At 60.0% G+C, this 27,559-nt stretch overlaps 1 protein-coding gene across 1 annotated transcript; it reads left to right on the top strand.

The window, feature by feature from the left end:
* Positions 1-202: 202 nt before the first annotated feature.
* ZAN (zonadhesin) lies at positions 203-27,090 on the top strand. The gene is made up of 39 exons (XM_055136783.1): positions 203-218; positions 274-438; positions 610-701; positions 791-869; positions 989-1,096; positions 3,291-3,562; positions 3,768-3,852; positions 6,926-7,110; positions 9,471-9,612; positions 9,915-10,031; positions 10,872-10,996; positions 11,221-11,366; positions 12,385-12,528; positions 12,903-13,010; positions 13,099-13,268; positions 13,466-13,668; positions 14,195-14,336; positions 14,433-14,680; positions 15,290-15,470; positions 15,647-15,731; positions 16,155-16,246; positions 17,095-17,271; positions 17,945-18,153; positions 18,316-18,460; positions 18,938-19,182; positions 19,275-19,469; positions 19,610-19,734; positions 20,408-20,703; positions 21,859-22,067; positions 22,754-22,895; positions 23,116-23,375; positions 23,652-23,781; positions 23,861-24,035; positions 24,150-24,299; positions 24,758-24,897; positions 25,201-25,400; positions 25,480-25,615; positions 25,911-26,051; positions 26,984-27,090. Exons 1-39 carry the CDS (start codon positions 203-205, stop codon positions 27,088-27,090), a joined length of 6,087 nt encoding a protein of 2,028 aa, XP_054992758.1.
* Positions 27,091-27,559: the final 469 nt, after the last annotated feature.

Below are 27,559 nucleotides of genomic sequence, written 5' to 3' on the forward strand. Positions count from 1 at the left end.
CGTGACTTAGGGGCGGGGCCAGCGCGCTCCGTTCTGGCTCTCTTATTCTGTGGGGCAATCAGCCACGTCCAGGCCATCAGCCACGTACAGACGGGAAGGACGATGTGGCTTTCATGGGGACACCTCGAAGTCAGAACTCAGGGACAAGGTTCTGGGTGTCTGGGTTGCCGCGTTTTGTAGCTGCTTTCACCCTTCTAGAAGGATGGAAGACCTCAGACGTAGGCGGCTGTCGGGGTTCCCTACGGCTACCCCCTCCTTACCGACCCCTCACAGGTGGCTTCTACATGCTTCTGGACCCCACAAACGCGAAGGGAGGGCAGAAATCCACGCTCGTGAGCCCCAAGACGCAGTCGTCGGGGTGCCTGAGCCTGTCCTTCCACTACACGCTCCGCGGCTCCTCGCCCGGGGCCGCGCTGAGCGTCTACGCGCAGGCAGTGGGTGAGTGGGGGGACAGCTCCGCCCTGCTCCCGGGGAGCCCAGCCCCGGGCCGCGGTCACGCCGCGATCACGCCGGGGGAGCGCGGGGAGGCAGCTTCAGGAGCCGGGGGAAAGAGAGCAGGGGGTCTGCAGTCGCCCCTCCACCCCCTTCTCTCTCGGACCCCGGCCGCAGGCAGCATCCGGAAACACACGCTCTTCTCTGGCCAGCCCGCCGCAGGCTGGCAGCCGGTCTCCGTCAATTACACGGGCCAGGGCGCCCTGCAGGTACCGGGAGGGGCTGCCCGACGAGCTCCCAGGCACCGGGCGGGCGGGACGAGCTGCCAACGCCTGCTCCCCCCCTCCCGCCCCTGCAGTTCATCATTGTCGGCATGTTTGGAAAGGAACCGGAGCCCGCCGTGGCTGTGGATGAGATCAGCATCGTTCCCTGTGGGGGTGAGAGGCGGGTGCCGGGGGGGGGGGGGGGGGGGGGGGGGACCCAGATCTCTTGGAACTGCAAGAGGGGTGTGAGGCGGGGACTGGAGGAGCTCAGGTGTCCCCTTTGGATCTCCCAGAGACTTTGCCGCGTTGCGATTTTGAAGATGACGACCATCCCTTCTGCGACTGGTCTCAGGTGGCAGAGAGCGGCGGGGAGTGGACCCGGGGAAGTAGAACCAGCCCCGGTACATCATCTATCGAAAATTCTTTAAAAAACGGTAAAGAGAGGCTGTTTGCGTTTGCCTTGCAAGTGGCTGACCCTGTCTATTCCCAGCATCCCATATGGTCCTTGAGCACAGCAGGAGTAATTCCTGAGTGCAAAGCCAGGACACCCTGTGTATTGCTGGGTGTGACCCAAAAAGAAAAACAAACAAACAAACAAACAAAACAACCAAAACGGTGAGGAGGGCTTGGAGAGTTAGGACAGCAACCAAGGCGCTGCCTTGCACCTGGCCCGTTCAGGTTCAATCCCCAGCACCGCCTCTGGTCTGCAGAACATTGCCAGGAGGATCCCTGCCTGAGCACTGAGCCAGGAGAAGCCCTGAGCCACCTGATTGGCTCCCAAACCAAACCCAAGCAGCAGTGGGGAGCTGCAGGAGGCCTGAGGGCCCTGTATTCTGGAATAATCTGGAGTGAGCGTAGAGGCACGGCCCTAGGGATGTTCAGGGAAGGGCCGTGGCATAGAATTGTGATGGGACAGAGGTAGGCTCCAGGATTACCTGGAAACACTGCCCTCTTTTTTTAAAAAAACAAAAACAAAACTTTTTTATTGAACCACTGTGAGAAGATAGACCCTTACAAAGCTGTTCATGATTGGATTTCAGTCAGTGTTCCAACACCCGTCCTTCCCCAGTGTACATTTCCCAGCACCAGTGTCTCCAGGTTCCCCCCATCAGCCCCCACCCTCCACCCCCTGCCTGCCTCTATAGCAGGTGCTTTTCTTCTCTCTCTCTCTCTCTCTCTCTCTCTCTCTCTCTCTCTCTCTCTCTCTGTGTCTCTCATTCTCTTTCTCTCTCCTTTTGGGCATTGTGGTTTGCAATATTGATACTGAAAGGTTATCAAGAATATCCCTTTACCTACTTTAACAGTCAGATCTTGTCCAGCATGGTCATTCCCAGCTATTATTGTCATACTGGTCTCATCTCTCTTACCTACCCTCAGCCCCACACACACTTGTGGTTAGTTCCAACCATTGACCAGTCCCCCTAACCTGTTTTCCCTGGTCATGGATGTTGTCACTCTATCACTCTCATCCCGTTGCTCATAATGTCTCCATTGTGAGACTTGTTGTTACTGTTTTTGGCATATCAAATTCACCACGGGTAGCTTGCCAAGCTCTGCCCGTGCGGGTGGGATACTCTCGGTAGTTTGCCGGGCTCTCCGAGAGGGGCGGAAGAATCGAACCTGGGTTGGCTGCGTGCAAGGAAAATGCCCTACCCACTGTGCTATCACTCCAGCCATGGTCATGGCCATAGATATTAGTCTTCATATATATGATACATATATATAACAAATGAATGCAGTCATTCTGTATCTGTCCCTCTCCTTCTGACTCATTTCACTCAGCATAATACTCTCCATGTCCATCCACTTATAGGCAAATTTCATGACTGCTAGTATTCCGTTGAAGACACAGCCGGCTTCCTTCAGGTTGACCCCGGGCTTCAAAGTCCATGTCCTCCTTTTCAGTGACATTTACTAGTGAAGCCAACAGAGGAATCTGGGTGCTGGTGGCTTTTCTTGTTTCTTTTTGTTTGGAGTGGTTCCAGGGCCTCATACGTCCAAGGCATATGCTGACTCTTGTCCTTGGCTATGACTTCCTTTCTCATCCCATTCCCTTTAGTTAGACGTGCTACTAGGTAGGGGCCAGCAGGTTGGACGCCTTGCACGCAGCCTACCTGGGCTTGGTTCTCGTAGAGTCCCCCCAGGCCTCGCCAGGAGTGATCCCTGAACACAAAGCCAGGAACAAGGTCTGAGCACCACCGGGTGTGGCCCCCAAACAAACAAATAAAAGAACTGTCAGGCAGACGACTCAGAGAGCTGGGACTTAGGTCCTGCTGGCGGGAGGCGCCCAGCCAGGGTCGGGAAGAGTGACCCTCAGTGTCACCCTCAGTGACTGGTGTCTGTGCCTTGCATGCAGGAGGCCTGGGTTTGATCCACAGTGCCACATGGAGAGACACCCTAGAACCCAGAGCTCAGTACCACTTGAATGTGGCCCCCGACCCAAATTGAAGCAAACCGAAATAAGCAGGACAAGATGAAGCCGAACCCACACCCCACCCCCACCATGGTGGAGAGTTGGCTGTTTGCCTCCACAAAGCCCCTCCAGCTCCCCCTGTGGTGGTCGCTCACTGGCCTCTCCCCTGTCCCCACCCCCAGGGACTCACTTCATCTACCTGGCAAGTAACAAGTTCTCCCAGGAGGGCCAGAACTTCCGGCTGCTGAGCCGCCCCTTCTGTGCCCCAGCTACCATCTGTGTGGAGTTTTCCTACAGCATGTTTGGCCTTGGAAACGGCACGACCCTCAAGCTGCTACTCGGCAGTCCTGCGGGCTCCCGTCCAAAATCTCTCTGGTGCCAGCAGGGGTCCCAGAAACCCGACTGGCTGAAAACCTCCATCACCGTCCCCTCGGGACTCCCGCAACCCATGCAGGTGAGGGACGGCGTCCCGCAGACCTGAGAAGCCGGGGTGCGAGCAGGGCAGAGTGGTCGTTGGGGGCTAGAGAGAATCCGACCCCTGACAGAGACAAGGGGGTGGGTGGAGGCTGGAAGCAGGGCCATGGCAGGACATGGGCCGAGGAGGACAGACCGCTCGGAGCCGCTGCCTTCCTCACTTCCTTCTCTCCCTGGTATTTCAGCTGATCCTGAGTGCCGTTGGGGGCTCCAACGTGGCCTTCATTGTGGCCGTGGGCTTCATCGGGATCAATCACGGGGCCTGTCGAGGTGAGGCAGACCCCAGGGATCGAGCTCTGGGAAGACAAGCCTCGAGCTCCTGCCCTGCTTCCTACATGGGTTCTCTCATGCGGGAGGCGGGGGAGCAGTTGGGTTTTCTTCATTTTGCCCATCTCTGCCTTTACGTTCCCCCTGAGGTGCCCGTTTGAGTGAATGGGACTTTGAGGACAAGAATCCCCGTGGGGGGAAGCCAGAAGACCTAATCCTGACCTCCATGAGGAGGAAGGGGACTGCACATGAGGTCGTGGAGTAGAGAAGGGGGTTGCGGAGTGCAGTGAGTGAAAGCTGGCTTGGGGCTAGGGCAGGTGTCAGTAAGCTCTCTGTTTGGTGTGGGTTTCTTTTCTTTTCTTTTTTTTTTTTTTTTTGCCTTCTGGGTCACACCCAGCAGTGCTCAGGGGATCCTCCTGGCTCTGCACTCAGGAATTACTCCTGATGGTGCTTGGGGACCCTATGGGATGCTGGGAATCGAACCCGGGTTGGCCGCATGCAAGGCAAACGCCCTACCTGCGGTGCTATTGCTCCAGCCCCTGTTGGTGTTTTTCTTTGTGGCACTGGAGACAGAATCCAGGCCTCACTTGCATGGAAGCAGTTGCTCAACTGCTAAACTTCACCCCGACCCCAAAGTCTCCCTTTGAACCCACTTACTCGAGTGAGGGGTGATTGAAGGCAGTGGTATGATTTTGAATAATCGCCAGGGTTTTTATTTTCTCTACAGAACCTGCAGCAACAGTGCCTCCTTCCCAATCTCCTGACACATGTGAACCCCCTGGCCCTACAGAATTATTCACTGGCACCCTAGACACATTCACTGTGAGCTACACAGCTACCTGGTCTACAGAACAGATTATAGACCTCACAGAGACAACTGTAGGGCCCACAGGAAAACCTACTGTCTCCTCTGGGGAGCAGAACATTGAATGTCAAGAATTCACTCCCCCCCCCAAAGAATTCACTGTACCCCCTGAAAAATTTATTTCTCCCCCTAAAGTGGAAACCAACCTTCCTATAGAGATAAGTATCTCTCTGGGGCAAACTACCCTCCTTAAAGAGCAACCAACTGCTCTTTTTAAAGAGTCCAGTGTCCCTCCTGAAAAGCAAAACACCCCCACTGAACCCACAGAAAAGCCAACTATGCCTACAGAAGAACCCATCTTCCCCACAGAAAAAACCACCATCCGCACAGAAAAACCTACTGTCCCCACAAAAACATGTACTGTCCCCACTGAGAAGCCCATCATCCCTACAGAAAAACCCACTGTCCCTACTGAAACATCCACTGTCACCACTAAAGAAATCACAGAAAAAACAACCTTTTCCACAGAAAAACTCACCATTGCCACCGAAAAGCCTACCATTCCCACAGAAAGGCCCACCACCATTCCCACAGAAAAACTCACTATCCCCACAGAAAAGCCAGCTGTCATCACAGAAAAGCCAGCTGTCACCACAGAAAAACCCACTGTCCCCACTGAAAAACCCACTGTTCCCACTGAAAAACCCACCGTCCCTACCAAAAAACCCACTGTTCCCACCGAAAAACCCACTTTCACCACCGAAAAACGCACTTTCCCCACAGAAAAATGCACTGTCCCGACCGAAAAACCCACTGTCCCCAATGAAAAACCCACTGTCCCCACCGAAAAACCCACTGACCCCACTGAAAAACCCACTGATCCCACCGAAAAACCTACTAATCCCACCGAAAAACCCACTGTCCCTACCAAAAAACCCATTGATCCCACCAAAAAAACCATTGATCCTACCGAAAAGCCTATTGTCCCCACCGAAAAGCCCATTATCCCCACCAAAAAACCCACTGATCCCACCGAAAAAAACACTGATCCCACTAAAAAACCCACTGATCCCACCGAAAAACCCACTGATCCTACCAAAAAACCCACTGATCCCACTGAAAAAACCATTGATCCCACTGAAAAACCCACTGATCCCACAAAAAAACCCACTGATCCTACCGAAAAACCCACTGATCCCATTGAAAAAACCACTGATCCCACTGAAAAACCCACTGATCCCACCGAAAAAAACACTGTCCCCACCAAAAAAACCACTGATCCCACCGATAAAATCACTGGTCCCACCAAAAAACCCACTGATCCCACCGATAAAATCACTGGTCCCACCAAAAAACCCACTGATTGCACCAAAAAGCCCACTGATCTCACTGAAAAAAACACTGATCCCGCTGAAAAAAACATTGTCCCCACCGAAAAACCCACTGATCCCACCAAAAAACCCATTGATCCCACTAATACATCCACTATCCACACTGAAGCACCCACTGTCCACACTGAGAAGCTCACTGTCCCCACAGAAAAACCCACAGTCTCCACGCAGAAACTCACACTTCCTATTCAAAGTTCCATGAAATCAACAATCTTGGTGGCGCCTCCTAAAGCTCTGAGCACTTTCCCGATCACCACAACCCACCAAACAACCCGTGCACAGCATCCAGGTATGAAACGAAGCGTTGGATGAAGAACGAGAAGTAGGAGACAGTGACTTGGAGAGAGAATTCCAGAGGGAGACATGGGCGAGACGTCAGACATGGTGACCCTAGAGAAACGAGGCCTGTTCATGAGCTCGGGGACACCAGAGCTCACTGGGTGGGGTCTGAAGGACCTAGGACTTCTCTTTGAGGGTCTGGGCCACACCTGGCAATGCATGGGGGGCCGGAGATTAGTGGGCTATGCACAAGGCAAGTGCCTTCCCTGCTGTACTGTCACCCCAGCTCCCAGTTTTCTTTAAATTGAGATTTTCCTCGTCCCTGGCAGCCATATATTTGCTTTTTCTCTATTCGGGATTTGTCTGTTCGGGACATTTCCTGCTAAAGGAATCCAGTGCCGTGTGGCCTTTGCTGTCTGGGTCCCTTCCCCGAGGCCCAGACTCAGCCATGTTTGTACAGGACCTCCCTTCTCTTGAGGTCAGAATAACACGGCCGACTTCTTGGAGGAGAGCTGGCCTGTGGGGGTGGAGGAGACGCAGGAAGTCACCTTGGGAACAGCGGCAGACCTGTGGCTTGACCGAGGCTGTGTTTGCCCCTCAGAGATCTGCCCCGCAAATGCCCACTTCGAGAGGTGCGGCTGCCTGGCGTCCTGTAGCAACCCCAGGCCCAGCTGTGGCAGCCACTGCGTGAGTGGCTGTGTCTGCAATTCTGGCTATTTGTTCAGTAATAACAGCTGTACCGAGGCCTCTTCCTGCAGCTGCTTCTACAATAACAATTACTATAAGGTAAGACCACCCTGGCGTCCAAGATCCCCCAAGGAGAGGGCCAGCGGCACACTAGGCTTCCAGCTCCATCTGCTCCTCAGCTGACAGGAGTTGGGACCCAGGGCACGTGCCCAAGCAGTGGGGTCATTCATTCAGCATTTGGTGTTTGATTGTCTTCTCTGCTCATACAATTGGCCTCACAAGATGAACACTTGGCCCCACAAGATGCTACAATATGTGGAAGGTTTGTCTTCTGAGGCCTTATGCTTTATTTATTTATTTATGCTTTTGGGGGCACACCCAGCATGCACAGGGGTTACTCCTGGCTCTGCACTCAGGAATGACTCCTGGCGGTGCTCAGGGGACCATATGGGATGCTGGGAATCGAATCTGGGTCGGCAGCTTGCAAGGCAAACACCCTACCCACTGTCCTATCGCTCCAGCCCCTACTTTAATTCTTTTTTGGGAGGTACAGGAAGGAAGGCCACAGATGGCAATGCTCAGTTTACTCCTGGCTCTGCGCTCAGGAATCGCTTCTGGCAGTGTTCAGGGGACCATATGGGATGCCAGGAATCGAACCTGGGTTAGCGGCTTGCAATGCACGCGCCCTACCTGCCTCTGCCCTGTGGGCGTGTTACTGAATGTGACTAACAGACTTCCTATCTCTGTCCTCCTCTGCCGCCTGCTGGGGGCCTTGACGCATTACACCCCAGCCCTCTGGGGTATTCTCTCCTTGGGGGCGTGGCTGGGGAGGGGGATGTAGAGAGAGTCCTGGACACTGAGCTTCAAGGGGGAGCTTCAGGACAGAACCCAACATTCCAGAATCTCCTGCTACAGGAACTTGTAAATACTGATAAGCTAGGTCAAAAGAGAAGCATTGCTTCATTCTCTTCTCCCTGGGGAGATTTGGCAAGAGCGGGGGCTCAGGAAGGGCCCAGGATGAAGGCCAGCACTGTCCCCAAGGGACGGCATGCCAGCCACACCCGCTGTGTTTACGCTTCCTAAAAATCAAGTTAAATACATTTTAAAAAGTTGAATAGGGAGCTGGAGCAATAGCACAATGGGTAGGGCATTTGCCTTGCACACGGCTTACCCGGGTTCAATTCCTAGCATCCCATATGGTCCCCTGAGCACCGCCAGGGGTAATTCCTGAGTGCAGAGCCAGGAGTAACCCCTGTGCATTGCTGGGTGTGACCCAAAAAGAAAAAGAGAAAGTTGAATAGACTGGATTCATTCTGGTAATCCACTCTCTCGAATATTCATTTTTCAATATAATGAATAATTATGGATGATTACTACTAATTACTAAACAGGAATGTGTCCTTTGCGCTTCTGTGTTGTGGTTGCTCAGACTGTCTTCAAAACCCGGTGTGGCTCGTGCATCCTGCGTGGGCCACAGTGTGGCCTCTGAGCCACAGTGTGGCTCCACACAACTGCTGGCCCTTGTGGGACGAGAGACAGGCTTATCCCTCATGTCTTAGGGTAGCCTGGGGCTGAGGCTCTTGAGCACTTTAGTTCTGTGTCCACATTTATAAAACATGCACAGTGAGATTTTCTACCTGGTAAAATTAGGCTCAGACATAGGCAATTAGTTTCTGGGTGTTAATTACTGTTACTGTTAGCACAACACAATAGGCATCTCAGGTGCCCTATTCATTAAAGGGGCGTCGGATGCGTTTGTCAGAATCCAGTCTCTTCTCTAATCCTGATTCTTCTCTTCTTGTCATTGGAGCTTGAGCCAGTCCCTTTGGGGCCATTTCCTCCCTCTTTTCACCCCCAACAGTCTCCTGGTTATATCTGTGATCTTTTTGGTTTCGCTTTTTGAGGCCACACCCTGATGCTCAGGGGTTACCCCTGGCTCTGCAATCAGGGATTAGTCCAGGTGATCCCTATGGGATTCGGGGGATCGAACCTGGGTTGCCCGAGTGCAAGACAATTGCCCTCCCCGCTGCACTGTCTCTCGGGCCCTTGCAAATATCTATGGAAACCTCTTCACAATGCGTTGTACTCTGAGATGGAATGCAAATATGGAAATGCCTCCTTGGGACCTCCCCACAAATCAATAGAAAAGGGTCATCCTGATCAGTCCTGTGAAGGAAAGGCACCCCAAGCTGTGACGAGGAAGTGATGGGGGGGTACTAGCTCTAGAGGTTGGAAACCCTTCAGCCTCCGTTGGCTTAGAGGATAGATGTAGAAAGAGAGAGAGAGTGGTGCCCTCTGGGAGGAGGCCAGCATGTGCCAATGTCCTGGGGTGCATAGGTGTCCACTGAATGCCGGGGCCCAGCAGAATCAGAGTGCAGTTGGGTCTGTGGTTGTGTTGGAGGAAAAGGCAGGAGGGCCCCCCGGGGCTCCCGCCTGGTGACATGGTCCCCTGCTCCTAGGTCGGCGACACGTGGTTCAGTTCCAACTGCTCGGAGCGATGCCGCTGCTTGCCTGGCAGTCACACGAGGTGTCATATGGCTCACTGCGGGACAAACTCGGTGTGCCAGCTGAAGAACGGACAGTATGGCTGCCACCCCTATGGTGAGCACCGGGAGACCCCGCCCCTCTCTCAAGCAGGAGTGGGGGAGGGGCCTCGCAACAGGCTGCTCTAGCTTCCCTCCCCAACACCAGGGCCTGAGAGATAGAACCGCAGAGAGGGTGCTGGCCCTGCATGCAGCTGATCTGGCTCGATCCCCGGCATCCCCCCTGGTCTCCCTGAGCACCTCCAGGAGTGATTCCTGAGTGCAGAGCCAGGAGCATGGGAGTAAGCCCTGAGTACCGCCAGGTGTGCCCCCAGACAAACCACCCCCACCACCACCACCGTCACCACCTCCCCGCCGCAGGCTCTGCCATCTGCTCAGTTTACGGAGACACGAACTACCTGACTTTTGACGGGAGGCACTTCCGCTTCATGGGCAAATGCACCTACGTCTTGGCCCAGTCCTGTGGCAACTTGACAGGTAGGGCCTGGGCTGGGGCTTGGGGTGTCACTGGGGGGCAGAAGCAGGGGTGCAGGCAGGATGGGCATTGGGAAGGTCAGGGCTGGTGGGTGGCTCGCCCCCAGGGTCATGCTCTTGATGCATCTCTCAGCTGCTCCTGGACCCGCCTCTGACCCCGGGAATTAACGGGCAAGAAAAGTAGCCCAGGGGCCAGAGCGATAGTACAGCAGGGAGGGCTGCTGGCTTGCGAGTAGCTGACCTGGGTTCGATCCCCAGCACCCCATATGACCCTGAGTGAGTCCTCACTCAGGAATCAGAACTTGGAGGAACTCCTGAGCAACGCCGGGTGTGGCCCCAAAACAAAACTAAGCAAAACAAAAATGGTAGTTCCGGGGCTGGAGAGACAGTAAGGCAGGGAAGCCTCTGTCCGTGAACGTGGCCGACCCTGGTCCAGTCTCTCACACCACATTCAGTTCCCCAGGCACTTCCAGGAGTGATCTCTGAGCACAGAGCCAGGAGCAAACGAGAAAATGAGAGGGGAGAGAGAGAGAGAAGGGGTGAGAGAGAGAAGGAGGGAGGGGTGAGAGAAGGGAGGAGAGAGAGAGAGGGAAGGCGAGAGGGGAGGGAGAGAGAGGCTGCTATACCTAAGGGAGCCCCCATCCACAGGGTGGGAAGGGCTGGGGTTCCTGAACTGGCAGTGCCGGTTCCAGGAGGAAGAATCTGATTCCATCCCTCCTCTGCACTCTGGGGCCCCCTCAACTGTCTCTGGGATCCTTCCCTGCCCCGCACAGGGGTAGGTGTCCCCTTGTGGGGCACCCACAAATGCTGCTTGGGTGCTCTCCACCCCGTGTCTCCACCCAGAGCCGTTCTTCAGGGTGACGGCGAAGAACGAGGGGCGAGGGCAAGAAGGCATGTCCTGTGTGAGCAAAGTCTACGTGACCCTGCACGAGATAGCTGTCACCCTGCTCAAGGACCGGCGGGTGCTGGTGAGGCCCCTGGGCGGTGTGCAGGGGGACGGGGCCCAGCCGTGGCCATTTTAACATTCTCGGGTCACTTATGGCCAGTGCCCTTGGTCAGCTTCGGGATAGCAGAGAGGGAGGGGGGCGGGGAGCTAGGGATGCCGGCGGGCCCTTCTGGTGAGGATGACACACACGAAGGCACCGTCTTCACCCCCAGATCTTTCTCTGCCTTCCTCTCTGGCGCCTTCCAGGTCGGGGGTCAGCTGGCCACACTGCCGGCCAATCCTTCCAGTGGTGTCTTCCTGTTCCCAAGCGGGCGCTTCGTGGAGCTGCAGACGCCGTTTGGGGTGTGGCTCAGATGGGACGGTGACCAGCAGCTGTACCTGAGTGTGCCCAGGTACAGCCCGCCGGCCCCTGTGCACCCCGGGTTCCACGGGACCCCCTTTAGATGAGGCGCCGCCATGTCAGGGCAATCAGAACTGCAGGATGTGCACCTGATGCTTTGGGAATATGCTAGAAGGAATTGCTCTAGCTTTCCCTTCTAGCACAGAAAAGGCAGAGGAAGTCTCTCTCTCTCTCTCTCTCTCTCTCTCTCTCTCTCTCTCTCTCTCTCTCTCTCTCTCTCCCTCCCTCTCTCTCTCTCTCTTCTCTCTCTCCCTCCCTCTCTCTCTCTCTGTCTGTTTTTGTGTCACACCCAGCAGTGCTCAGGGTTTGCTTCTCAGTTTGTGCCCTGCCTGGAGGGCTCGGGGGACCACATGGGGTGCTGGGATGGAACTTGGGTCGGCTGCATGCAAAGAAAGCACCCTGTCCACCTTCCGCCCCAGCAGAGGGGGCCTCCTGACCCCCATCTCCAAGATGTGCCTTTCTGGGCAGTGTATACAGGGATAGAAAGAGTGAATAGCAGGGGCAGGAGCAATAGCACAGCAGGGAGGGCGACTGCCTTGCACACGGCCGACCCGGGTTCGCTCCCTGGCATCCCCATGGTTCCCCTGAGTGCAGAGCCAAGAGTAACTTCGGAGCATCACCGGATGTGGCCAAAAGGCAAACAGAAAGAGGGACTAGCAGGGGTGGGCAGTGGGGGTAACTGGGTAGCTTTAGGGGCCCAGGGGATTTGCTGAGGCTAGATTCTGAGCGGAAGGGAGGGGGTGCTGTGAGGTCCGGGGCCCCTAACCTGGCATCCTGGTTACTTGTTCTTGCCTGTGTGTGCCACGCCTGGCAGTGCTTGGGGGGTCACTCTGGAAGGTGCTTGCACGATGTCCTGTGCCGGTCACTGAGCCAGGCCTCCTGCACGCACAGTAGCCACCGAGCTTTCTCTCTGGCTCCTGCCCGCCTTCTGCCCACACCCCGACCCTGCCCCAGCCCTGAGCTTGCTGACACCCCTTCTCACGTACCCGGGCCCGATCCTGGCCCTGTAGCGCCTACGCTGGCAAACTCTGTGGCTTCTGTGGAAACTACGATGGAGACAAAAGCAACGACAAGCAGAAGCCGGATGGCAAAATGGCGGCAGACGAGGAGGAGCTGGGCAGGAGCTGGCGGACAGCGGAGGACGAGGACAAGGAGTGAGGCCCCGGGCCGGCATGTCCCCTCCCTCTCGCCTCCTCCCACGTCCCTGCGCCCTGCCTCCTCCCACCCCCTGCGCCCCAGGCCCTGGCTTCCAATCTCCCCTTAAACTGGAGGGGCCCAGAGGGGCCAGGTGCCAGCTAGCCTTGGCCCCGAGGCTTTATTGGGGGGTGCAAGGGGGGTCTCTAGCTCTCCTTTTGCTTTTTTGGGCCACACCCGGCGGTGCTCAGGGCTACCCTCTGTCCCTGCGCTCAGAGTCAGTCCTGGTGGGCCTCAGGGGACCCTCTGGGATGCCGAGACTAGACCCCGGGTCAGCCGAGTGCAAGGCAAGTGCCCTCCCTGCTGTGCTGTCGCTGTGGCCCTTCTCTTCTAGGTGTCAAAAGGGCCACGTGTCTCCTCCGTCCTGTAACTTGGCCTTGCTGAGTCGCCTGTCGGGGCCCAAGATGTGCGGCCTGCTGGTGGAGGAACGAGGCCCCTTTTCGTACGGAGGGCCAGGCCGGGCTGGGCTGGGCCGGGCGGGAGGAGAACCCTGGGGTTCCGCCCTCTGATGGCCTCTGCCCGGTCCCCAGGGCCTGCCTGCCACATGTGCCAGTCACCACGTTCTTCAGGAATTGCCTATTCGACATGTGCAACTTCCAGGGCATGCAGCAGATGCTGTGTACACACCTGGCGGCCCTGACGGAGACCTGCCAGGAGGCCGGCCTCGCTGTGAAGCCTTGGAGGGGGCCCGAGTTCTGCCGTGAGTGGTGTCCTGCCCTCTTTCCATCCAGGCTCTAGGTCAAGGTCAAGGTCACGTGGGCCTGCCACCCCTGGGGCCCGCTGCAGCGCTCCTGGGAATCTTGGTTTCCAAGCCCCCTTCTTCTTTCGGCCGCGTGAAGGGGTGTGGGGGGGGGCTGTGGCCTTTCCCCCACTTCCTCCATCACTCCCTTTCTCCAGCTCTGAGCTGCCCTGCATTCAGCAAGTACACCCTGTGTGGCAAGTCGTGCCCTGGCATCTGCCACTCCAACTTCTCGGGCGTGAGCTGCCGGGACCGCTGTGCCGAGGGCTGCCAGTGTGACCCCGGCTACGTGCTCAGCGGCCTCCAGTGCGTGCACGCCGGCCAGTGCGGGTGCCTGGACCCCACCAGGGGCTACTTCAAGGTGAGCAGCGGCCAAGCCCCCTTGGATGGTCCCGCCTGCAGGAGGCACTGTGGAGCGAGACAGAGCAGGGGTGGGGTGGGGGTTGGGGGGTACCGGACTGAGGCTCCAGCGATCATATCCTTGTCTCCTTTATTGGGGGTGCGGGGAGCCACACCTGGCAGTGCTCAGGGCTTCCTCCTGGCTCTGCGCGCAGGGGTCCCGCGCAAGGCAAGTGTCCAACCAGCTGTCCTATCACTCTGGGCCCCAAACTTTTTTTTCTTTGGTTTTACTTTGGGGGTCACTTCTAGCAGTGCTCAAAATTTATTCCTGGCTTTGTGCTTGGGGTTTGGGTTTAGGGGGCCGTATGGGGTGCAGGGGGTGGAACCTGGGCCAGCGGCGAGCAAAGCGGGCACCCAGACCCAGGGGCTCGTGGGGATACTAGGGTGGGAAAGCCAGTCGGTTCAGAGTCCGCTGCTCCACTTGGGGCCTTGGGGGTCTCCGGGGGTCCGAGCTGGGAGTCACCCTCCCTGCTTCCTCCGATCTAAAGGTAGGGGAGCAGTGGTACAAGCCGGGCTGCAGACAGCTGTGCGTGTGCGAGGCCAAGCAAGACATCCGCTGCTTCCCAGCTAAGTGCTCGGAGCGCGAAGTCTGCAACCTGCAGGAGGGCAAGTACGGCTGCCACCCCCAAGGTGAGCAGGCCGGGCGCGGCCTGTCCAGGGGCCCGGGGGTCAGGCCTGGGTGTGGCCTCGGTGCTCAGCATGTGTGGGTCGCGCCTCCTCCCGCAGGGTACGGCGTCTGCACCATCTCCGGGGACTCCCACATCCAAACGTTTGATGGGGCCCTGAGCCACTTCTTGGGCACCTGCACCTATGTGCTCACCAAGCCTTGCAGCGCCAGGGTCTTCGAGAGCCACTTTGTCGTGAGCGCCTCCAGCGAGTTCCGCTTGGGGAACCAGGACACCACGTTCGTCAGCGCCGTGCACGTGGAAGTCTACAAGGTCAAGATCTCGATGCTCAAAGGCTCCAGGGTCGTGGTGCGTGTGCGCGCTCCCCTCCGTGCGCACTTTCTCTGTGTGTGCTCCCCTGCTCGCGCACTCGTCTGTGCGTGTGCTCGCTCCCCTGCACGTGCTCGCTCCTCTCTTTCCCTGCGCACATGCTCGCTTCCTTCCATGCGCACGCCCCCACCCCTGCTCGCTCCCCTCTGTGCATGTGAGCCCTTCCCCTGCGCATGCTCCCTGGGAGTCCCTGAGCGCTTACTCGCTCCCTTGCGCACACACGCCCCCCTGCTCTGTGCATCTCTTCCCCTGTGCGTGCTGGCTCCCTTGCTCTGACACGCCTCTGTGTCCTCTGTGTGTGCTCGCTCCCCTAGCATATGTGCCCTGCCTCTGCGCACGTCTTCCTGCGCACGTGCTCCCTTCCCCTCGCACGTGTTTCGTCCCCCTGCACACGTGCTCCTTCCCTCTGTTTGTGCTGGCTCCCTTGCGCACACTCCTCTGAGTGTGCTCGCTGCTCTGCATGCGCACGCCACCCCACCCGGCTTCCCGGCAGATCCAGCCCCCCAGATTCCTGAAGCTCTCCCACACCTCTGGGCTCCTGGGCGCGCGGTGCCCAGGCTGGCCCTCAGCGGCGCCCTCCTCCTCCAGCTGAACGGCCAGCGGGTGCTGCCGCCCCTCAGGCTGCTCCAGGGCCGCCTGCTCGTGCGGCTCAGCGGCGTCTTCTTGCGCCTCTCCACCGACTTCGGGCTCCAGGTGCGCTACGACGGGAACCACCTGGTGGAGGTGAAGGTGCCCTCGACCTACGCGCACCGCCTCTGCGGCCTGTGCGGTGAGAGCCCCGGCCCCGTGCCCAGGGCTGGCGGGCCTGGGATCGTTAGTTTCCGTTCGGGGGTGGGGGGTAGGGGCGCGCTGCGTGCAAAGGTCTGTCTCGGTGGGCAGAGTGGGGGGTGGGGATGGGTAGGGGTGCAGCTGCTGGGACCTCCGTGAGCCCTAACGCCCCCACAGGGAACTATAACAACAAGACTCTGGACGACAACGAGCTCGTGGACCGGAACCACCCCTGGAAGATCCGGGAGGCCTCTGAAGCCGGGTGAGCCGAGAGGGGGGCTGGGGAGTGGGTCCCGCGGGAGTGGGGGACGCGCGGGATCCGGAGTGGATGGAATGCGACATCAGAGGCCGGAGCATGCTGGAGGTCTGGGTTCCATCCCGGGCACGGCCAGGATCGGTCCCCTCAGCCCACGGCACAGAGCTGCGAGTCGGGCCTGAGCAGCGCCTCCTGCGGCCCCAAATGCGGGAAAAGGCAAACCAGAGAAGGCGCTGGCCCCCGTGTCCACGCTGCGCCCTGGTGTGATCAGCCGCCACGTCATTTTAGAGGCGTCCCGCTTCCCACCCTGCAGCTCAGGTTGTGGTCTGCTCCTGTCCTCAGGGCCCCTCATTTCTCTGCATTCGGGCCCCTGTCCGCGACGTTAGTTTCCTCCTGCCCGAGCTCTCGATTTCCCTTCCCTCCCTCCAGCTGCTACACCACCATCAAGTCGCAGAGTTGTGTGAAGAAAGAGAGTTTAGAACCCTGGGAAAACAACTGTTCCATCCTACTGAACCCCCAAGGTGCGTGCTCTGTGCCCCTGGGGCCTCGCCTGGCCAGAGGAAGGAGGCAGAAGGGGGGGCGGGGAATCGGGGGCTGTGGGAGAGGGGCCAGGCCTTGGGTTCACTTTCCAGGGAGCCCTGATATAGCAGAGCGTCTCCAGCAGTCAGTGCCAAAGAAATTCAGTTTTAAAAATAAATGAAGAGGGAGCTGTAGGGATAGTACAACGGGTAAGGCGTTTGCTTTGCACGCCGCCGACCCGGGTTCGATTCCCAGCATTCCATGTGGTCCCCAGAGCACCACCAGGAGTAATTCCTGAGTGCAGAACCAGGAGTAACACCTGAGCATTGCCAAGTGTGACCCAAAAATCAGAAAAATAAATAAATAAAATAAAATAAATTAAAATAAGTGAAGAGGGGCCAGAGTGATAGTACAGCGGGTAGGGAATTTTCTTGCATGCGGCTGACCTGGGTTTGATCCCCAGCATCTCATATGGTCCCACAAGCACCTCCAGGAGTAAAGTAAATGACCCAGAAAGCAAAATAAATGAATGAAGAAATAAATTTTAAAGAAGTAAAAAACACCTGGTTTGGGGGCTGGGAGGTAGGCAGCATTTGCATGTTTATGAGGGGCAGAGATACTCCCCAGCCCCTCGGAGCCTGAACAGCTCCCCCATCCTTGGGCCCTAGCATTGCATTGCAATGTGCTTGACCAGGAATTGCCTGCAGGGGCAGCCCTGGGCCTCCTGAGCACTGCTAGGGAGCACCCCCTTTTCTAAATAGAGGTTTTGCTTTTGAGTTTCCTGCCCCACTTTCCCAGGAGGTTCTGCCCCCTTCTCGAACTTTCCTCTCTGTTCCGTTTCCTCCTCCAGGACCCTTCTCACAGTGCCACCAGGTGGTGTCCCCGAACGCCAGCTTCTTCAGCTGTATGACCAGCCAGTGTGTGAGCAAAGGCAGCCCCCTGGCTCTGTGCCGCTCCCTGCAGGCCTATGCCACTCTGTGCGCTTCAGCCGGCCAGGCCCTGTCCTGGAGGAACAGCTCGGTCTGCCGTGAGTGGTCCCCGAGTCCCCCAGAACCTTCTGCCCCTCTCCGTGCTCCCGTCTCTCAGCCCCCAACCCGGCTTGCCTCCCTGCCTGGGAGCCTCCTCCATCAGATTCTTACCTCACCCCAGAGTTTCACCCCTGTGTGCTGATTGCCCGTCTCTCCTCTTCCTGGGCCCAGACTGTCCCTGTTTTTCTGTCTTTTGTTTTTTTCCTTTGGTTTTTGGGCTACGCCGGGCACTGCTCTGGGGGTACTCCTGGCAGTGCTCAGGGGACCATAGAGTGTGTCAGGGATCAAACCCGGGTCAGCTGCATTCAAGGGTAGTGCCTTACCTGCTGTTCTGTCTCTCCAGCCCCATCTCCCCCCGCCCCCTCTCTCTATTTTCTTTCTTTCCCTTTTTTCCTTCTTTCTTTTTCTCTTTTCTTTCTTTATTTACACATGCCAGGCAGTGTCCCTAAGCCATCCTGTCTTCTGCCCTGGGTCTCAGTTTACACCAGACCCAGCTTCGTTCTTCTGTGACAGTCCCTCACGAGGTTCCTCTGAGCATCCCGCGTGCACCCAGTTAGCGTCCTGGTCCACTGTGGCACGGATGCCCACACCCTTTGCTGCCCAGGGGCTTGGGTGGACCCCATAGGCGCCCTTGACGGGCCCTGGATCTTCCAAATGCTAGTTTCTTCTTAGCCCTGCCGTGCCCATCGGGCAGCAGTTACAGCCCCTGCGCCAACCCCTGCCCGGCCACCTGCCTCGACATGTTCTCCCCGACGGACTGTGGCCCCGCGCTGCCCTGTACCGAGGGCTGCGAGTGCCAGGAAGGCTACATCCTGAGCGGTACCTCCTGTGTGCCCCTCAGCCAGTGCGGCTGCACTCAGGGCCCAGACGCCTACCACGCGGTGAGAGGGGCAGAGGGGAGGGTACGGGGAGGGGGAAGTGTCCAGGCCAGGGTGCGGGCAGTTGGAGAGAAGGAAGCGGCCTTGGGGGGAGGCGGGGGGTGGGGCTCGCTCTGAGTGGCTCTGGCTTCTGCAGAGCTGCCCCACTGATGCCCGCGCCCGCAGGTCGGGGAAAGCTGGTACTCGGACGAGACGTGCTCCAAGCTCTGCTCCTGCTCCGCGTCCAACAACGCCTCCTGCCACCAGGCCTCCTGCGGCCGGAACCAGCAGTGCTGGGCCCTGGACGGGCTCACTCGCTGCCGGAGCGCATGTAGGAGGCTCGGGACTACAGCCACCCCCTCCAGTCCCCCTCTCCCCATCCCCCGCACCCCTGTCATTAGCGCCCCCCTGAGATGCTTCTGGACCAGGGGCAGGTGTCACAGCTGTGGGGAAAGGCTGCTGCTTCTTTTGTTTTGGGGCCACACCTGGCAGTGCGCAGGGGTTACTCCAGGCTCAGCGTTCAAACCCCAGCGGTACTCGGGGGGCCATATGGGATGGAACCCAAGTCGGCCTCTTGCAAGGCAAGCGCCCTACCTGCTGTACTATCGCTCTGGCCCCAGGGGCTGCTTCTTGGGGTGCATTTATCCCTCCTGTAACAACCTAGAACTCAGAGGGGGACTTTGCCTCCCTGGCTGGAGTGTTCCCATTCCTCCCCCAAGCCTGCCCTGCCTTCGCCGCCTGTAGAAAGCCCGTGGGGGCGGCAGGTGGGACGGCCCCTCAGTGCCCCCCCCCCCCGCTTTCCCTCTAGATGTGGGTGTGTGTAGCAGCGTCCTACAAGAGCACTACTACTACGTGAGTTTTGACGGCACCCAGCACACACTGGGCGGCAACTGCTCCTACATCCTGGCCATGAGCTGCCACTACACGGCCAACACGCATTTCTTCAAGATCACGAGCCAGAATGGGCCGCTGGAGGGCGCCGCCTGCACCCTCACCCAGCAGATAATCGTGCAGGCCTTCGACCTCCAGATCACGATGCAGAAGAACCACGGGGTGCTGGTGTGCTGGGCGCAGCACCCGGGGTGCGGGGAGAACGCAGCGTCAGGCCTCCCGCTGCCCCTCACCGCCTGCCCGCCTCCCCCCAGATAAACGGCACGCAGGTGCAGCTCCCCTACAAAGACCAGGGCGTCGGGTTGGAAGGCGAGTTCCCCAAGCAGAGATTCAGCGTCACCGCCGCTAACGACAGCATCCAGCTGACGCTCAGCATCGGGCTGATCGTGAACTTCAAGTCCGACGGCAGCTACTTACAGATCCAAGTTCCCGGAGCCTATTACAAGAAAGTGAGCCCTCGGGGAGTCAGTCGCCAGGGGTCCCCCACAGGTCCCCCACGGGTCCGGTGGGGACAGAACTTGTCTTCCTCCTTGCAGGGGTGAGGGGGGGCCCTGCCCCTCCACGGTTCACGGTGCCCCTGCCCCCCCAGGTCTGCGGCATCTGCGGGAACTATAACGGGGAGCAGGAGGATGAGCTGATGATGCCCAGCGATGAGCTCGCCCAGAGCGACGCGGAATTCGTCACCAGTTGGCAAGATAAGGAGTTCAGCCTGAAGTAATGGTCCCCAAGTCGCCACTTTGGATCCTGGGTGGGGATTCTCTACTCTGGCCAGAATTTCTTTTTGGGGAACAGTTTGGGGGTGGGGGTGCTTTGAGCTCTAGAAACTGAGCTTGAGAAAGGGCTTCTGTCCGGGGCTGGAGAGACACAGGCCTCCTCTGGCTTGGGTGCAGGCGTTGCGTGCTGGGGGCCCACAGTCAACCCCCAGCACCGCATAGGGTCCCTTGAGCACTGCCAGGAGTAGCCCCTGGGTACCACCGAGCATGATTTTTAAAAAAAGGAAGGAGGGGCTGGAGCCGTAGCACAGCGAGTAGGGCGTTTGCCTTGTACGCGGTCGACCCGGGTTCTAATCCCAGCATCCCATAGGGTCCCCTGAGCATCGCCAGGGGTAATTCCTGAGTGAAGAGCCAGGAGTAACCCCTGTGCATCGCCGGGTGTGACCCAAAAACCACAAATAAATAAATAAATAAATAAAGGAAGGAAAGGAAAGAGGGGGCTCCCCTCCCCCTTTCTACGGAAGTTGCCGCAGGTCGGCCAGAGCTCAGACAGGTTCTGGGTGAAGCCAAAAATGGGGTGTCCGTCGGAGTCATCTGGAGGGCCTCCCCCATCATGGGACAGCTCGGCCCCCGGGGCTGCGGCTGTCCAGGTGAGGACTCCTTTCTCATCCCAGTTGCCCATCAGATGCCCAGAAGGCGCAGACGGAACCCACACCGCAGCCCGAGAGCAGCTGCTGGCAGGCTGACCTATCCCAGGCTCAGGAGCAGTGCCAGGCGGCCTTCCAGAGTCCGGCCTGGGTCAGCTGCTCTGCCCACGTGAGTCTCGAGCCCTACCTGCTGCGCTGCGTCCACAGCCTCTGCAGGTTTGGGGGCCTGAACCAGGCCCTCTGCGAGTCTCTGCAGGCCTTCGAGGCCGCCTGCCAGGCGCAAGGGTTCAAGCCGCACATCTGGAGGAACAGCAGCTTCTGCCGTGAGTGTCCCGCTCGCTTGCTGTCCCCCCAGGGCTGTCTGGGAAGCTCCTCGGGGCCTCCGGGCCTGTTTCCAACTGTGTCAGGGCCACACCCAGTGCGGGGTTCTGGGTTCTGGCCTGGTCCTCGGGCTCTGTGCCCAGGGCTGGTTCCCGTGGTGCTCAGGGGACCATGTGGTGCCAGAGATCCAACCCAGGCCTCCCACATGCAAAGCCAGTGCAAGGCCCGTTGTGTGATCTTGGGCTCACCATGGGGGGTCTTTTCGGAGCCTCGTCTTTTAGTTTTTTTGATGTTTGTGGGCCACGCCCAGCGATGCTCAGGGCTGGCTCCTGGCGCTGCACTCAGGATCACTTCTGGCAGGACTCAGGGGACCCTGTGCAGTGCTGGGGATCGAACCTGGGCTGGCCATGGGCAAGACTAGCGCCCTCCCGGCTGTCCTCTCTGGCCTGTTCCCTCTGTTATAATCTTCTTCCTATCTGGGAGCATTTTCTGGTCATTCACGGCCTCTGCAGCTCTTCCAAGCTCTCCTATTTCCCGCTGCCCCCACCTCTCTGTCCTGTGCCAAGGTGGGGCCTGGGTGGAGAGTTTCTTCCCCTTTCTGGGCCCAGAAACCTGGCCCGCAGCTTCAACTCGGTATACATTTAGCCAAGGAGCAGGTGGTCCTGTCGGCCATATCCCTCCCTATTCTGAAGTCCCCAGCCCCCGCCCCCACTTTAGAAAGTTCTTTTGGGGCCGGAAAGACAGTACAGTGGGTAGAGCATTTACCTCACACGTGACCGAGCCGGGTTCGATTCTCAGCATCCCAAATGGTCCCCTGAGCAACTGCCAGGAGCTGTTCCTGAGCACAGAGCCAGGAGTAAGCCCCAAGCATCGCCGGGTGTGGTCCCCCCCAACAAAAACAGGAAGAAAATAGAAAGCTCGGGGCTGGAGCGATAGCACAGCGGGTAGGGCGTTTGCCTTGCACGCGGCCAACCCGGGTTCGAATCCCAGCATCCCATATGGTCCCCCGAGCACCGCCAGGAGTAATTCCTGAGTGCATGAGCCAGGAGTAACCCCTGTGCATCGCCGGGTGTGACCCAAAAAACAAAAAAAAAAAAAAAAAAAGAAAGAAAATAGAAAGCTCGCCTGTTGCTGTCTTACTCCCCCTTCGCCCCCAGCTCTGGAGTGCCCCGCCCACAGCTCCTACACCACGTGCATGGGCCCCTGCGTGCCGGCGTGTGGGAAGGCCAAGTGCTCGACGCAGCCTCAGCCTGAGGCCGGGTGCCGGGAGGGCTGCGTGTGCCAGCCCGGCTTCCTGCTCAGCAAGAAGCTGTGTGTTCCCGAGAGTCACTGCAGCTGCACGAACCCAGAGGGCAGGCCCCTGCCTGTGAGTGGGGCCCACACATGAGGAAGGCGGGGGTGGGGGTGTCCTCCAGCCCACCCTGAGGTGTAGTGTAGGCCGGGTGGTCTCCCTCAGTTGGGGGTGAGTGGTTGGTTTCAGATCCCTGAGTCCCTAGTGGCCTAGGGACATGGCAGGGTTTGGTGGCAGGAGCTGAGCCCTGGTTTGAGTGGGAGTGGAACCCCAAGGCCCCAGGGGCCTCTGTCACCCCTGTTTCTTCCTCTGGAGGCTGAGTCCCGTAACTCCCAGGACAGCCCTGGTCATGGCAGGGCTGAAGGTGTTTGTCTCGCTTGTGGCCCACCCTGGTTAGGTCACCCGGCACCCCAGGGAGTGACCCCCAAGCACCCAAACAAAATAAAACAGGGTTGGAAAGAGAGTGAGGACAGCAGTCAGGGGGCCGAGCACGCAGTGGCCCCAAGCTCCGTCCCTCACAGGGCTCCCCAAGCACCCCAGGAATGACCTGAGCACAGAACCAGGAGTAAACCCTGGGCACTCTGTGTGTGGCCCCCAATCCAGCCCCACGGCCCCGAGGGGTTGCCCTAGGCAGAGGAGCACAGGTGTCCCCTCACCGCCCCGAAGCTGAGCCTTGAAGCTGGCGGGACGGGCCAGGCGAGGCTGCAGGTGCCCAGGAGAGACGCCCCAACATGCCGCCTCCGCTTGTCCCGTTCCCGCAGGGCGGGCAGATGTGGGTGTCCAAGGACTGCGCCCAGAGCTGCATGTGCACCGCGGGGACCCTCCGCTGCGAGCCCTTCTCCTGCCCATTCGGCTCCCACTGCCAGCCCATCCCCCAAGAAGGAGGCAGCTGCAAGCCGGACAGTAAGGGACTCGCCACGCCCCAAAGGCTGGCACCCGCTCTCACTCTCTGAGTCGGTCTCAGTCGCCCCCCCTCAACGGCCCTGCTGGGGGTCAGAGGAGCGACCCTGCACTTTTCACTTGGGGCGAGGAAGTGGCCGGGCCAGCCCAGGGCTAGCAGGAGAGTGTAAGGGGGCTGGGGGGGCACCGGGCCCTTCGGCTCAGCCCCCCACCTCCCTGGCAGGGTCGCAGCTGTGCTCGGTGTTCGGGGATTCGCATTACCTGACGTTCGACGGTCTCCTCTACACCTTCCCCGGCCGCATGACCTACACCCTCCTCAGGACGGTCAGCGAGCTGCCCCGTGGCCTGGAGCCCGTGGTCGTGGAGGGGCGGAACCACGCCTCAACCCGGAGCCCGGACCCGAAGAGCGTGTACACCCTGCAGGAGGTGACCGTGCGCATCCAGGGCCACGTTATCCAGATGCAGAGCAACCTGCGGCTGGTGGTATGCGCAGGCCGCGCACACGGGGGTCCTGGGAACGCCACCGCAGGAGTCAGATCGGTGGGTGGGGGCCACTCAGAGGTGCTGAAGGGGGGCACAGGGCAGGCAGGAGCAGCACCTGTGACAGGAGCAGCACCTGTGTGGATGTAGGGGGCCCAGGAGCCGGGCACTGGGGGGCTTCTGCAGGGCGGCGTGGGGGAAGTGCTGGATGTCTCCTCCCAGGACCCAAGGCGGGTGGGGGCCCCACCGGCCACTGGCAGCTCCCGTGTCTCCCACCAGGTGAACAATCAGAGGATGACTGTCCCCTTCAGTCCCAGCAAGTACCTGCAGGTCAGCCTGCGGGGCCACCGCATGTATCTGGTCACCAGTTTTGAGCTGGTGGTCAGCTTCGACGGGAAGGACAACGCAGGTGGGCGGAGCGGCGACTCCGGGAAAGCCCTGTGGCCCCGGCTCCGGGGAGACGCTCACGGGGCCGCCCCCTCCCGCAGTCATCTCCCTGCCCACCACGTACCAGGGCCTGGTGCAGGGCCTGTGCGGCAACTTCGACAAGGACAAGTGGAACGACTTCACCACCCCCAGTGGCACCCCTGTGCAGGACGCCAGCGTCTTTGGCAGCAGTTGGGAGGTGAAGACGAACCCCAGAGGGCTGCGTCGCCTCTCCAGGTGCGCCTCCCCACACTCCGGGGCAGTCCCCCCATCGCCCCCTCGCCTCTCAGCGAGCCCCCGGCGCCCCCCTCCCCACTGGCCCCGGTCCTCAGCCCTGGCCTGTCTCTGCAGGGCCGTCAGGGAGGAGGACGAGGGCCCGGCTCCGTGCAGCGGGGAGCAGCGGGCGCTCAGCAACAGCTCCCATGCCTGCGGCGTGCTGCTCGACCCCCAGGGGCCCTTTGCCGCCTGTCACCGTGTCGTGGCCCCGGAGCCCTTCCAGGAGTGAGTCTGGGCCAGGCCCAGGGAGGCCTTTCTCTAGCACCCGCCACTGGGTGCCCCTTGCCCCCCATCCCTGCATTCCACCTTCATCCCACGTTTCACATATGTTCCCCAACACTCCCACATACCTCCCCCACACACCCATACACCCTCAAACACCCCCATGGCCCCACAGACGGCCGCACCCCAGCCACACCCCCCACACCCATCCATGCCAGAACCCAGACCCCCACAGCACACGCGGCCCCAGGTACCTCCGCACCAGATACCACACTCCAGGCCCCCACAGACTCCCCACAGAACCCCACACCCCGTACGCTCCATGTCCCACACTCCCTGCACCCCCGTATTCAGACATCCACAGATATTCCCCAAACCCCACAAACACCCTCTCCCACCAAGTCATAACCCCCCACACTCACCCGTAGTCGCCCCCTCTGACGGCCCTGTGCCCCCCGCAGGCACTGCGTGCTGGCCCTGTGTGCCCGCCGCGAGCCGGGGCTGCATGAGGAGCTCCGCTGTCGGCTCCTGGGCGGCTACGCCAGCACCTGCCAGGAGGCGGGCAGCACCCTGGGCGGCTGGCGGGAGCACACCCGCTGTGGTGAGGCGCCCGGCCCCCCAGCCCCCCCATCCCACACACCAGCCAAAGGAACGGGGTGTGGCCAGAGTGATAGTGCAGCGGGGAGGGTGTTTGCTGGCGCGTGACCCATGCAGGTGTGATCCTCGGCACCCCAGAGGGTCCCCCGAGCCTGCCAGGAGTGACCCCCAGCACAGAGCAGGGAGTGACCCCTGAGCACCAGCCACGTGTGCCCTCCCAATGAAGGGGGTCTCCTGGCTGCCTCCTGCCCTGGGTTGGGGTGCCCTGCCTGGCCCACCCGCCCTACTCACCCGGGCTCCCCCGCAGCCCTGGCCTGTCCAGCCAACACCATCTACCGGAGCTGCATGAGCCCCTGCCCGGCTTCCTGTGCCAGCCTGGCGGCCCCCGGGGCATGCACGGGCCCGTGTGTGGAGGGCTGCGCCAGCCTGCCCGGCTTCGCGTACAGCGGGGCCCAGAGCCTGCCTCACAGCCACTGCGGCTGCACCAGGGACGGCCGCTACTACCAGGTCCGGGCTGGAAGCCCCGGGGGGCGGCGGGGCGGTCCCGGGGAGCACCCTCCTCCCGGCCTGTCACCCTCTCCAGCAGGGTGAGAGCGTCGTGAGTGAGGACTGCTCCCAGCGCTGCACCTGCGCCCGCCCAGGGCTCCTGCTCTGCCGGCCCCTGCACTGCGGCCCAGGCGAGACCTGCACGCTGGGCAACCTCACCCGGGGCTGCTTCCGGGGTGAGGCCACGCCCAGCAGGGAGGGCACCCCGGAGCCCGGCCCGTCCTCCCCGGCCCAGACGCCCGCTGGACCCACTCCTCGCCCTGCTGTGGATGATTCGGGCTGGGACGGCTTGGGGGGCCCTGAGCTCAGTGTCCGGAACCCTCCCTGCCCCCCAGCCCACTTGCAGCTGGGAGAGGCTTTCCCAGCGCCAGGGAGAGAGGCAGGCAGGAGCCCCCAGCCAGCTGTTGCAGCCCCTGAACTGCTCTTCCCCGGGGTCTGTGGGACCCACCCAAGCCCCTTCCCTGCTTGTAGAGAGCCCATGTCTGCAGAACCCCTGTCAGAACGACGGGCGGTGTGTGGAGCGGGGAAACCGCTTCGTCTGCGAGTGTGAGTCGGGCTACGGGGGAGACCTCTGCTCGGAGCCTGGGGACAGGCCACGCCCCCCAGAGCCAGGTGAGGACACACCTGGTCCCCTTATCACCTTACTGCACCTGTGGCGCTCGTGTTTGTAGCAGGAGTGACACGGGGGTGGGGTCGGGAACCTTCTCTTAAACTGCCCCGTGGGGCCTGCGCCTCCCCTGCCACCCCAGGACCCCAGTCCTGTGGGGGTCCCGTTCCTGCCACTCCCTGCTCTGGACCAGGGGCTCCCTCTCCACCTTTTATCTCCTGCTTTGGGGTGGGGAGGGCATGTGCCGGCACCCGTGTCGAGCTTCCCAAGGGCCAGGGGGAGCCCCACACCTGCGTTTATTGTTTTATTTGTTTGGGGCCACACCCAGTAGTGCTCAGGGCTGACTCTTGACTCTGTGCTCAGGGATCACTCCTGGTGCGGCTCGGGGCTATATGTGGTCCTGGGATCAAACTTAAGTTAGCCACGTGCAAGGAAAACGCCCTACCCGTTGTACTATTGCTCCAGCTCTGAGATCTGCGTTTTTATTATATGGGGCGCGGGGGTGGGCCACACCACACTGGTGGTGCTCAGGGCTTGCTCCTGGCTCTGCTCAGACTTGAACCTGGTAAGGGAGGCTATGGGCGTCACCAGGAGCGAACTGGGGTCTGGTGTACGCAGACGAAGAGCTTACCCGAGGTACCATCTCTCCAGCCCGAGAACTGCATCTGAGCCAGTTGGCCAAAATGCAGACAGGAGCTTTACGGTTCCTGGGAGAAGCCCCAGGCCGGGCTGGAGAGCTAGGCCGGGGGTCAGGCTCTTGCCTCGCAGAGGTGACCCTGTTGGATTCCTGACACCACATATGGTCCCCTGAGCATCACAAGGGGTGAGCCCTGAGCCCAGAGCCTGGCATTTTAGGGGGGAATACCGACCCTGGGTGGCATCTGAGGGTGTGGTGTGTCTGCTCTCACCGCTTCCTGTCCCCACGGCTGCTCCCCAGACACGTCCAGCCTCGTGCCCATCGGGCTGGGAACGCTGGTGCTGATGACTGCGCTGGCGCTGGCCCAGCTGTGTGCCTCCCGCACGAGGAGGAAGAGGATGCAGTGAGCCTTGGAGGAAGGGGGGCGGGGGGACCTGGGATCAGCTCCCCAGTCTGCCCTGGTGGGGCCGCACGTGCTGACGCGGGTTCCGCTTTGTTCCCAGGAATTGGTTCCGGGTGAGCCCTCGCACAGTTCTCAGCGGGGCTCCAAAAAGGCATCGAGAAAATAAAATTTATTTTTGAGACGTGTGAGGGTGCTAGAACAGCCCAGGAGGAAGGTGGGCGCGGAGGGCGAACAGGGGCTGGGGCAGGCGGTCCCACCCTTGGCGAAGCCTCGGAGACCCCTCCAGGTCTGGAGTGGCCCTGGAGTGACCCTCCAGGCAGGCAGGGCGAGGTGGAGGGAGTCCGGGGTCTCCCCAGACACTGGCTCTGGGCAGTGACTGAGGAGGCCGAGGTGGCCTCTGCAGGGGTGAGTAGGCCCGGGCCCTGTGGGGAGCGTTCGTCACCTGTGCTGACCTGCGCTGGCAGGGGCACCCA

Source organism: Sorex araneus, chromosome 4 (genome assembly GCF_027595985.1).
Source record: "Sorex araneus isolate mSorAra2 chromosome 4, mSorAra2.pri, whole genome shotgun sequence".
NCBI lineage: Eukaryota > Metazoa > Chordata > Mammalia > Eulipotyphla > Soricidae > Sorex > Sorex araneus.